At 34.0% G+C, this 12591-nt stretch overlaps 1 protein-coding gene across 12 annotated transcripts in view; it reads right to left on the bottom strand.

Moving 5' to 3' along the window:
* Window positions 1-12591, bottom strand: part of LOC105218882 (dorsal-ventral patterning tolloid-like protein 1) — a 93439-nt gene that overhangs the window by 2595 nt on the left and 78253 nt on the right. For 7 of the 12 annotated variants that reach the window (XR_008470410.1, XM_054227407.1, XM_011194743.3 and 4 more), the window contains 11 exons: window positions 8880-9057; window positions 8703-8729; window positions 7857-8068; window positions 7553-7766; window positions 7202-7419; window positions 6085-6211; window positions 5857-5958; window positions 5359-5787; window positions 4864-5267; window positions 4622-4791; window positions 4310-4487 (listed from right to left, as the gene is read on the bottom strand). Coding sequence is in view for 8 of the 12 variants with exons in the window: in XM_054227407.1 (XP_054083382.1) it covers window positions 4310-4487; window positions 4622-4791; window positions 4864-5267; window positions 5359-5787; window positions 5857-5958; window positions 6085-6211; window positions 7202-7419; window positions 7553-7766; window positions 7857-8068; window positions 8703-8729; window positions 8880-9057 (2259 nt within the window). In the remaining 4 variants the exon portion in view is untranslated. Of the gene's footprint in view, window positions 1-1895; window positions 2262-4298; window positions 4488-4621; window positions 4792-4863; window positions 5268-5358; window positions 5788-5856; window positions 5959-6084; window positions 6212-7201; window positions 7420-7552; window positions 7767-7856; window positions 8069-8702; window positions 8730-8879; window positions 9058-9972; window positions 10060-12591 lie in introns of those variants that run through there. The other 5 variants (XR_008470412.1, XR_008470411.1, XR_008470413.1 and 2 more) reach the window with 4 other exon arrangements.

The raw sequence follows: 12591 nt of genomic DNA, 5'->3' as shown, positions 1-12591 counted from the left end.
TTGTTTGTGTTGAAACATTTAGAGAAGATTATTAAGATACATACTTAGTTGTGCATGTACTTTCATTTATTTAGCTTTTATAAATTCTAAAATTAGATTTGTTGATTAATATTGTATTTCGATGGTAGTATTTCAATGGTTTACCAATGAGAATGGCAGTTGGAACATGTCATGTGGGGAAATGTTTTCGAAAATGTATATTTTAATTAAATGGAATTATTATGGAATGAGTATGTTAGCAAACGAGTAATTAAATACACTCCATGAGTATGTGCGTGCTGTGCAATTATTTGTGGCTTCAACATACATACACACTTCTTCTCCTATTTGGAAACGAAAACAACGAGTAAAACCGAATGCATGCAATTTTATGTGTCGAAATTGTTTTGAAGTGTCGATTATAAGTTTGTGCAAAGGCGGACTCCAATAAAGTAACAATACATCGAGATTTATTTGAAAAGAATACTGAATTTCCCAATACGAGTACCATTCTTGTCCCTTTTAGACCAGATTCAAATGTAAGTTACTAACTTATAATTAATGAATTTAATAATTTGATAATTATTAAACCAGGCATCTTTGTGGATTAAATAAGTACAAATGAAAAGATAATTACTTTTTTGAGTATACAAAGAAATATTAATAAAAGGAGAAGAGCTTTTACTTCTAAGAAACTTTATATTAAATCGTGTGCGATCTGAAAGTGTATCTTGTGATCCTTCAATTTAACAAGATCTTTCCCAAAAATAGTGCTAATAAAGTGTATAAAGCTTATTCTAAGGATAGACTCTTTTAGCGACATCTATTTGTAAGCTATGCAAAGTACAGTCATATTATACCATATAGTATATAAAATGACCTTTGCTCGATTAAAGCGGTGATTTTGATCGATTTGCCATCCAAAAGAAAAATATTATTTTACTACATTAATTTTTAATGGAATACAAATCGAGTCGACACAGGCATCCCACTCTACAGGTAGTTGTCAACGCTGTAAATTTGGTTGCTCCTATTGACATAATAGCAATCAGCTACTATTCTCTTCTTATGAAGAGAAAAAACAATAATGTGTAACAGCTGATCGTTAATCGAGTAGTCGGCTGTGCGAAAGGCACGAACTGTTTCAATTATAATCTTAATGTACTAAATTTATTTGGCTGTGCGAAAAGACTATTAGACATAACAGCGAAATTATTAGGATAGACTTCAGTTCGCTTTATAAGTAACCAATTTCTGAATCGACCACAATTTATGCAAAAATAATAATTAAGGTAGGTTAAGGTGCAACACATAGAAATCAGCATGTAATGAATATATGAATCTAACTAAAAACATAAAAAGCTTCTTTCGTATAAATTATTGAGTACAGCGATAACTGCAGGCAATTTAAAGTTTCTTTTCGTGAATTTTCAAAAAACTATAATAATAATAAAAAAATCGGCCAACAACTGGAAAGGCGTTGCAAAGTATTTAAGCAATATTTCTGTACTAAGAACATACAATTTTTTAACCACTTCTAATTTTGTTTGGTTTAAGCTTTTGTGGCGCAAAGTTTACTGACAACTATATAGCGTTGCATAGTGTGATTCGAACGAGAGTGTATTTTTCAAGATTCCTTGATGTCGGTGTGGTTGCACGAGTACGAGTATATGATGAGTGAGGGGTGTATGCGTGGTATGGGTTCTATGGGGTGGTCTACAGAGTGCTATTTACTAGCGAGTACTAACGAATTTATGTCAACATGTTTGTATGTACATGAAGTGTTTATGAGTAATAACCATAGTATTCGTTATAGTGATTAGCATGTGATTGTAAGCATGTGATAAAACTATGTAGCAAAGAGAGTTTAAAGATTTGTTTGTTTGGTAAAGTTGTTAGTATCTGAAAAGACTCACGTGTTTCTGAATCAAAGATGACTTATTTGTATGCGAAAAATGTTTTAGTTTAGAGTTTTGTAATTGCAACAATTTCACACACTAAAGTGAATGTGGGCTTTGGACGCGCCTTATCAGCCAAGTGTAGTTGTTTTAGGATCATGTTACGCTTAAGTTGATTTAGCAATTTCAACAAGTTCAAAAATTGATTGCGATTTGACAATTTTTACTTTGCAAGTATAAGTTAGAGTTTCGTTTTTTTTTTGTTTTAATCGTTTTTGGTGTGTCTATTAAAAATGCGATTTTAAAAGTGTAAGAATCGCGCCACGCCAATTGCTAAACCAATGAGTTGTATTAATGATGGCACCAGTGGAGTATTTCCGTCGCCTGGGCGTATTAGTATGAGGAAGGCGTTAAAGAGAGAAAGAAAAGTTAATAAAAAGAAGAAGAGGAAGAAGCAAGTAGCACACAACAAACAATTGCAAATATGTTTTTTGTTTATTTTGATTTAATTTGAAAATTGAAATAGAAAGACATAATAGATGAGTAGGAAGGGAATTATACAATGGATGTGTTTGAAGAAGATCAGCATGAGCAAGTATAAGAGAAAATGGGGGGAAAAGAAGAGCAACAATGGTTTTGTGAATAAGTTTTGCAGCAAATTATTGGCGAAAGATTTAATTTGCTGTGATAAAATTATTTTAAATAAACCAAGAGTTTTCGAGTAGATTCACATACTCCTGCACTTAATATTTGTGATTCAGCAAGTAAGACAAAAAAAAAAGACAAAATCTTTAGACCATATAAAGACTATTCTACTTAATAATGAATGCTATTAATCACTGCAAATATTGAAATCACTAAAACCTTCCGATACTGGTTTGTAGATATATGATAAGCTTCATTCAACAGTATAAATCAATTCTCAGATTTCATTTCTAAAAGTAATCGCATTCTCTTGAGATGAGTGTATGAAAATAAGAGTACCTATGTCATTATATTATATTAGCTGAAATTTGTTAATTAGGAGTTAAAAAAGTAACTATATAAGGGAACCAGACAACTAGGTATTAAGGAGCTCATTTCCATATATCCACTGCTAGAAGAAAATTTATATTTATAAGTCTTATGTTTCGAAACATCACCTTGGCATTTACAATTTTATAAATCTATCATTACCAGAAACCTTGAAAATTATTGAGAGATTTATACCACATACCTAAGTGTTATATTTGATGGGCACAAATCAAACTTATGTATAACTATATGTACATGGACAAGTGATGAAATATATAGAAAACGATCTGGTGAAATATGCTTCAAAATATTCGATAAAAGTGCAGTGCGAATATGCAAATTCAGTGTAGAAAGATTTGTTAAGACAACATATAACAAACTAAATACAAAAAGGACATAGACACTATGAATTGAAATTTTTAATTTTCATATAGAAATTGTGCTTGGCCTTAAAAAGCATTTGGCCTTTTCAAGTTATTTTTTTAGCCATCAGAAAGGCTGTTATTAAATATCAAATGAATCACTCTGCGTTAAATATTCCATTTATGTCATGTCACTTTTTGTATCTAGCATGCGATAAACTTTTATTCGGTTTTTTTATGAATCATTTGCATGATCTTCACTGTTTATGTCGGTGTTTATATTAAGTAAAGTATTTAAGTTGTTTTACGATGATTATTATTGGCGAACAATTTATTAACATCTGTTTAGACTATAAGTAATGTATTGTAAGTAATAATTATAGATTATGATTTAATATTGTTATTTATAAGGCAGTAAGATATTTTAGTATATTTAAATTGTGTCGTCAGGTTCAAGTTTACTTATGAAAAAATTGAATATAAAAGAACGAAAGCGGAAAGTAAAGTGAAATTATACAGTTATAATAATAAGGCATATTTCTACTTTAAGAGTGTAAAGAAGACATGTAGAAAAGAAAAGGGAAAGTTTATGGCAAAAACATGTCTTTAGTAGTTAGCTTCCAATTTATTGGCCAATTAAATCTATTTAGGTTATAAAATAAGTTTTGATTTCTGTTTAGTTAGAATTTCGTTTGATTTCGTATGCATTCGAAAGATGTATATGTAGGTAATTGTATTTCTTTAGAAATGAGAAAAATTAAATTTCGTTCTTTAAACAAACTATTTTTTTTTAAATATCATTAGTTTTAATAAACTTTTTTTGTAAGTAATTTTTAAGGTAAAAGTGTATACTATACTACAGTTATAAAATTAGTTGTATTTTGAAATGAGCGTATATTTGAACAAAATCCATTAATTTCCATCTGTCTTGTTAAGAACTGAATCATTGGTCGGAAATCAACTGAAATTGTAAACTTAAGAAGAAGAAAACTTAAAATTAAATAAAAGTAAATAAGAAAAAAATGAACTGAACCGTTCGACTCACTCACGACTCACAGTGCAATTCGTCACTATCGTCACCGGGACCACAGTTTTTGACGCCATCGCAGCGCAATTTGTCGGAAATGCAGTAGCCCACGTCGCATTGAAAGTGGTAGGTTGATTCACAGAGCAGTCCAATGGACGGTGGTCCAGGACCAGAGTCTTGTATTTCAGTCCATACAATGCGGAAGCCCTGTAAAGCAGCAAATTAAAATATTTTTTCAAATATATACCAATAAATATATTCATCAACATATAATAGTTTTTTTTTTCAAATTTCAATATTTATTTAATTTCAATTTTAATTTTTTTTCCAGTTCAGCTTACCGGAGCACCAACGGTTTTATCGCTGGTTGTGAAACTGATACGAGCAGTCTGTCCAGTGGAAATATAATACCACTGTTCGATTAGTGGCTTTTCACCACACAATTCCAATGGCGGTTGGTCAGAATCAACATTGACCCAAAGGCGCAAAACTGCAGCGGGACAACCACGATCTATATTAAAAAACACACACAAAGCATATTTATAGTAGAGCATATGCATAAAACGAGGCTCTTGATACTCACTTGCTGGGTCGCCTTCGATGGAGAAGTGCTCAAAGTTAATTGATAACTTATAACCCGGACGTGCTGTCATTATCCAATTGCATGCCATCGAAGCCATACCACGACTGGGTGCTTTGTAACCCGCTGGGTAGTTGGGAGAGGTGATAATGCCCGAGTCCTGACCTGAGAAGTTGCCACCACATTCAGCCACATCGGTACGTGGTGATTCGAAGAAGTAACGCGCTTTGAAGCCGCTAGCTACGTTCTCTTGATCCGTATGCAATGTGATGCGCAGTCCCACCGCACCCCTTGGGCTCTCAACGGGGCCGGGTGCTGTCAAACCACAGTAGCGACCAAGAAAACGATCGTTGTTATCACGATAAACAACATACATTTCCAGCCAGTCTTCAAAGCAAGCGCTAGAACTGTGTGAACATGAAATGTACAATAATATTTGACAAAAATTAATTTGTGAATTTAAAATGAAATTGAATTAGCGCAAACGATATTCTTTACCCATAAGCGCCAGCCGTTGCATTTGAGTTACCATCCGCTTTAATTTTGAAATGATCGAAAACGATGGTGACCTGTTCATTCGGTTCACCCAGAAAGAGATACGAGCAATTCGTGTCCGATGGGTAGTTGGATGGATAGCGAGGACTATTCAATTCGCCACGCTTCTTTGAACTGCTCACATATGTGAAGCTGCAGGTGCCATCAGGTGCAGCTGTGCCGGGGATTTTATACTCAGTTTCAAAGGTGTATTTACCCTTGAAACCGCGACCCTGCAGCTCACCCGAACTGAACACCATTGCCAAACGTGGTCCATCGCTAAGAACTCGCTGTGTCTCATTGCCACATAACTCATAGTCAAATTTGTCATAGGCATCGGCAGTTTCCTGACCCTTCAGATAGATTTTTAGATAACCATCCGTGCAATTGGATCTGTGGAGAGAACACAGTTCATCATCAAGTAGAGAGCGATAAGATTTTCAAGTTGTTTCAATAACTTACTCGCTCTTATCCTTGTGCTCCACCTTGGGTATATTGAATGCTGAGAACTCCAGACGTACACGTTCCAGATGCTGAGCATCTTGCATGCCGTAAATGAAGTACCTTGTAGAATTTTCGAAAATAAATAAACTTAAGTTTTAATAACTTCTAAACAAGTCAGCGTACCTCAAGCTGAACGGCATACAGTTTTGCATTGAGAGAGAAATTTCATCGTTCACTGGTACTTACCTACAAACAGTTTTCGGTATATATGGATAGGGATAATTTGGTGAGAGCACAAAACCCGTTGATTCCTTTCTCGATAATATCTTTTGATCACATTCCGAGCCACGTATGTGAATGCCATCATTTTCACCTAATTTTTCATAATTTCAGTTAGAGCAAATTTTTTTTTGGTTGTTGTCGCCGATTAAATATTTTTGTTGAGCGAAGCATTGTTGTTGCATTTCAGTGTAATTATAGAGTGAGTAGAAATGATGAGGGATATTTTGGAAACAGAGTGGAAGAGAGATCAGTTAATAGGTTTATAATTTATAATCCAATAAGTTGTTGTAAGATTTTAAAACAAATTTAATGGATTGAAGAATTTCTACTTAAAGCTAGGAAGGTGTTAGTATTTTATTGGTATATGAGTATAGTCTGTGGATGCTAAAATGCAGCAAAAATCTACGCTGCTTGCGCATGATCTACAAACACATACAGTTAGCTAAAAATGTTCTCGAACCGAAGGAGGCTATTTTGAGAGTTAGAAGTGTGGTAACTCGAAAGAAAAAATTTTTTAAAGGATTGAATGTTTCGATTCTTTGAAGTTACTGAATTTTTTGTAACTTTGAAGTTACATGATTTTTTAGGTTACTGGAATTTAAATAGATTCTAGTTAATCACAGAGCTGAAAATATGTTATAGCACTCCTAATTATTTATTTCACCTCTTCTAATTCAAATAACTCATAGTAGTAGACTTTGAAATTTGTTGGTGAATGTTCTTAAGAAATCCAACTTTAAATTTTCAAAACAAAAACATGTTTAAACCGCTTCTTTATGCCTATATAATAGATAACAAGGAGTTCCGATTTTCCAGTTCCAGTTTTTGTTGAATAAGATTTCAAATATTGTTATCAGGCTAAAGTTTTCTAGAATGCATTTAACAAGGTTTTCTGCTCTAAATAGATTTTATAATTAATACATGTTAAAAAAATTCAACTTTTGAACCACTTAAGTATTCACAATCTTCCCTCCAAAAGTTCTACTTTTGAACCTCATGAGTACGTTTTCAAAATCTAATCAACAAACCAAAAAGTATACATATGTTTTGTGACGATCATCATTGGTTACGAATTACTTACGTATAAAATCTAATTTAACAAAACTTTCGCTAAATTCATAAATTCCTTTAAAGCCACGATTTTGTGTATTCGCTGTTCTCGGCAATGTATAAAAATGAACAAAAAGGCTCGATTCGCTTGAGTATAAAACTAAATTCCTTTGCTGTCCGCAATATGTACCAATTAATGCTGACGAATTATCGGGACCATCATACACTTTGACATAGTCAAATGGGCAGCTGTTGAGGAGACACACACACATTTTCAATTAGAATTAACCAATTTAGTGCACAAACATACACACCACACCACAAATAGTGCGTATGCATGTTTGTAACTAAATTAGTTTGTCCAGCATTCAGAGGTACTCACTGTGGTCCACCAAAAAATAGATCAAAATCACGAAATTCTAATCTAACTCTTTGATTCGATTCGCCGAGAAATTGATATGTGCATGACATATCCTTTGGATAGGCACCCGGATAGGTTGGCGATATGAGTGCCCCGGTTTTATTGATACTCATGCTAGGCGTAATGGTGTAGGAACATGGTGAACCCGCTATTGGTATACCAATTTCATATTCAGCTGCGAGCACGAACGAATTACAATATATTTCATTATTAAATTGTTTGAATTAGTTTGGAATATAAACATATTTTGCAGTAATGTACTTACATGCATTTATAAATCTATAAGTTCCTTCGAATAAATCGGGTGTAGATACATTTTTATTGGTAAAAAATGAGATGGCTATAGCTCGATACATGGAGATACGTCGTCGCGGAGGTATTGTACCGCAATATCGTCCACCGAATGGTGAATTTATTAGTTCAGCTGGATCTGACGATTGCACTTCCGAATATATATCCATGTACTCGTGAACACAGCTAAAAGTGCGGAAGAACCAATATAGCATTACTTTTCTTCAATCAACCTAAATTAATTTTTATAAAAGACCTCGGACTATAAAATCAATATTTAAACTCAAGAAGAAATTATCAATTGTGTAAGTTCTTTGAAGAATGGCCTGTGTACAACGCATAAGGTGGTTTGAGTCATAAATCTGAAAGACGTTCATAAAAGGTCTTCAACATAATGTCAATGGAGTCCTGCATTTCTCAGTGGTGATAATATAAGGTGCGTTTTTTGAAGTCTACAAATTTTATTTCAAACCAAGTATAGAAGAATTAATGAATGGATTTCTCACAAAATTTATAAGTTTTATCACTCCTGGAACCATCATTTGTATTTACTTTGACAGCTGTTCATCTAGAATATATAATACTATATCTCTCAGAACACACACTTTACTATAGAATTGTTGCTGAAAAAGGTGAAGCCATTACGCTACATGATACACTTAGAAGGAAGGAAAGTCGAGAAAAGTCGAGTCATAATATCGCTATTAGGCTTCATATTTTATAATTGAAAATGAATTATATTCAAGGCCCTTCAAAAGCAGTAATTGATAGGAGTTTATTATTTTAATAAAAGAAAAGACAGTAATTATATAATACTTACGCTGGTAATTCACCGACGGCAGAACCGCTGTATTGAGAAAAAGAGACAGAAAATATTTTTTAAGAGTTAATTACAAAAATTGCAATAATTCAAACGCGAGTTCTTCGAACTATTCGCCATTATGCTAATTATCGGCAAGTAATTACACACTCATTTGTGCATTTCTTCATGACTTACTCTGGTGGACTTCCTCTTAAATTAAACGATGTAAAAAGTACTTCGACACGTTGCCCGGGTCCTGCTAGGAAAGTGTACAAGCATTGACGCGAATGGTTCTTGTGATTGTGCAGCAGCGGCGCAGAGAATGTGCCATTCTGGGGGCCGCCAATCCGTGAAACGAATGTCTGGTCGCATTCTGTGGCAAGGAAAAAATGTACAAATGCAAAAGTGAAATGTAAATGCAACGGTAATCAATGGAATGGAAAGAAAAGTGTATGTGTATGTATATGAAATGAGGGAAATGGAAAATTGGAAACGCGTTAATCAAACACAAAATTTTTTACGTTCAGCCGCGTGTAGATTGGTTTTTAATGAAGATGAAGATGAAAATGAAGATGAGGATGAAGTGCAACAAAGTAAACGCACGCGTTGCAATTGTAAATAAGAAAATATATATCTACATACATACATATATACACACATATATGGTTAAGTGTATTGGTGTAAGCATATAAATAGAGACATCACTTTCTTAAGATAACTGTTACGTAACTACACAATTTAAGCCGCAACAAAACGAATAGTCAGCGTCAAATGGAATTACATAAATAACAACTAAGAGCAGCAGCTTTGTGTGTGGGTGTTGGAGTGGCTCTGTTGTTTCCTTTGAGTAACGGCAAGTGTGCTGTCGTCTCATTCCCATATAAACATAAAGGTGTTGCAGGTGTATTCGAGTTGTGTTTGGTATGTTGGAGTAGCCATTTGTTTTCATTTATCTTTGCATTTCACTTTCAATTGAGTTGGCACAAGATAACTTGAAATTGAAATCGTAAATCAGCATATGTACTCGTATGAAGCACTAAAAGCACTCTATGCGCATGCACTTTTCGTTTTGAATCAACATAAAGTTAAACACATACAAACAAACTTCAGTCTGCTACTGTATGCATACTCATCCATATGTATTATAGGTATGTATAGAACTATTGTATGAATGCAAGGCATACATGAAATTCATTGGCAATTCACTGCAAACCATTAACAATCGATATTTGTAAAGGAACGAAAGAAACGCTTTGAAATTGCAACTGAAAAGTAAAACACAACCTACTTGGCGGTTTTGTTGGTCTCGGCAGAGTTTCCAAGTAAGCCACAACGGGTATCCAAGGATGTGCCGCCGGACTTGGACCGCCGCTTGCTCTTAATTCAGAAGCAGCAACTGCCGGGATAGACAAAAAGCAAAGACAAATATACGTTCATACATATGCACCAGTATATACACATACACATAAACTAACTGTAAAATGCTGAATATTTCTAAAGAACAGTGAATCTGTGAATATTATAGCGCATATTTGCTAGGGTTATGTAAAATTGTTCGAAACAAAATGGTGTGTATATATGTATTTGCGGTGTCTTGAAAGAATTCTCATTGCTTTTTGTCAATTGTGACTTGAGTACCAGCCGTTTTGAAGCTCTTAGAATATGTTTGTGTTCAAGGATGTTAGCGCTTTCATTTTTTGGGACCAAATATGATTCGATTAGAGATTAGAATTTACCCTTTTCATAAAATTGAAGTTTGAATAATAATTTCTTGATGCCACTTGCCTTAAAACATATCTATATAGAATACAAAAATAAGCGAGTTTGTTGAAAATTTATCATATTTATTTATTGTTGTAATATTTTTTTTAAATTTTTTTTTTATTATACATGGGGTGTTCAAATTTAAAATTTCACGGGTTTGGAGAGCCCAATTGTCAAAATTTTTATTTTTTTATTAAGCTGATATATGTACATATGTGCCCCTGAAGCACGATAAAATTCTGCTGTATTTATTGCTTACTTTGACTGTAGCCGCTACGGTTAGACGACGAGTTTATATGATCTTATGATTGGCAACAATACTGCAACGAGGCTTCAGCCTCCATATTCGTCACACATGACTCCCTATAAATGTTTCTTATTTTAGTCACATAGAGAGTCAAAGTCACTAAAAGGGACTTCGTTTTATAAACATACGAGAAATCGCTGAAAGAACCAAATCTATCCAAACTATCACAAAAATCGAGTTTGAGAACTGTTTCGAAGATTGAAAAAGCGTTATTTTGAAAGCGACAACATTACTGCAGACGTATGAATAAATATTAAAAAAAAAGAAAATTCCTGTTATTTTTTGAACACACATCGTGTATTTTAAAACCCATTTACTTCGCATATTCAATATGAAATTTCATTCCACTGATTGCAACAAATCGAATTCCAGTGTACAAATGCACATGCCATACAAATCTAATAAAGTCATATGCATAAATAAATAAAATGCCAATATACTTTTATATGCAAGACGCTAGCACACTTCTTGAAATGTTTATTAAAAAACATGTGTGCACTCAAAGTGTCATATATGTGTGTGTATGTGTGCTTGTTGAACTAAAACTATTCATCTTAAACTCGATTAAACAAATATAATATTTAATTCAACCCTCTCTCATAATGCCGTTTTAAACACCTTTTCCTTCAAGAGGATGGTGTCAATTCCAGCTGGCTATATCCATCTTTTTACTTTGTTTTTCTTTCGCCTAATTGATTTCTAAAATGGAAACGATGCAACCGCTGTGTTAAGTATAAAAGTTTACAGCCTCAAGCTACCTGGCAGTGGGAAAGTGTCAAAATGATTAATTGTACTTTTGGCGATGGACGCCGCAGCTGTTGAAAAGCATTGGAAGGCCTTAAGGCGTTATTTAATTATCATTATTGAGTGAACCATCGATAGGGTTTTGATATTTATAAATGAGCTCTTTAATTTCTGCTATGCGCTTATTCGAAGGGTGAAGTGAAAAGAGGAAATCTATATATATATCTAGGTAAAAATATTTCGTTTTCCATTCCATGTTTTAGCGTAAAAATTGAGGAAGTATTCCTTAGTGAAAACTGAAAATTATCCCACCTTTTGTGAACGAGAAACATGGTTTTTCGACACAAACATGCCACTTACTATATGTGTCGGAAGTAAAGTACATGTACGTGCGAATACTTTTGTGACAAACTGTGCTTTTGCAGCAAAACGTTGTTTGCATATTTCAACAGCAGTTAATCCATAAATTAGGAAACTTCGCTTATTAAAATTATTATTATGCACATTCGCCAATAAGGTCACACGACACAAACTTTTGCCGGAAGCGCTGAGCACACACGAATGCACACAAATGTCCGAGTGGTATTAAGTGGCGCACACATTCACTCATCACCAACAAACGAGCTTTTATGCATGCATTCACATCCTCTCTCTCTCTCTCTCGGAGTAAGTTAAGCACCAGTTGCCGCGTCAATGGTCGTAAATTTTATACAGCTATTCATTGTTGTTCTTTTTGTAATCGCCCGCACATGCACGCGTTGACATGTTTTCCACACTTTTCCACAATTACCAGAAGTTTGCGGCATTTCAAGTTACTTTTATGCTCGGATTGAATTGGCGTTCAACGAAATTAACCACGTCGGCACATATTCATAAAAACTATGGCGATATAAAATAAAGTTGATCCACCGCATACAAATTATTTGCAATCGTTTCATGTTTATGAGTATCCATTCACTTATGAGTACATATTGGTCATGTGACTCATGAGTAGCGCAGTGTTCGCACTTCTGAAGAAAAGTGTGTGGCAGTTTATTAGGAAACCTGTGGCGAACCTTTTAAGGAGAAGGGTGGTAAATAAATTGAAGATCT

This window comes from Zeugodacus cucurbitae, chromosome 2, assembly GCF_028554725.1.
Source record: "Zeugodacus cucurbitae isolate PBARC_wt_2022May chromosome 2, idZeuCucr1.2, whole genome shotgun sequence".
Classification (NCBI taxonomy): domain Eukaryota; kingdom Metazoa; phylum Arthropoda; class Insecta; order Diptera; family Tephritidae; genus Zeugodacus; species Zeugodacus cucurbitae.
Note: the sequence above shows the minus strand (reverse complement) of the source record. Positions and strands in the feature narration are given on the sequence as shown.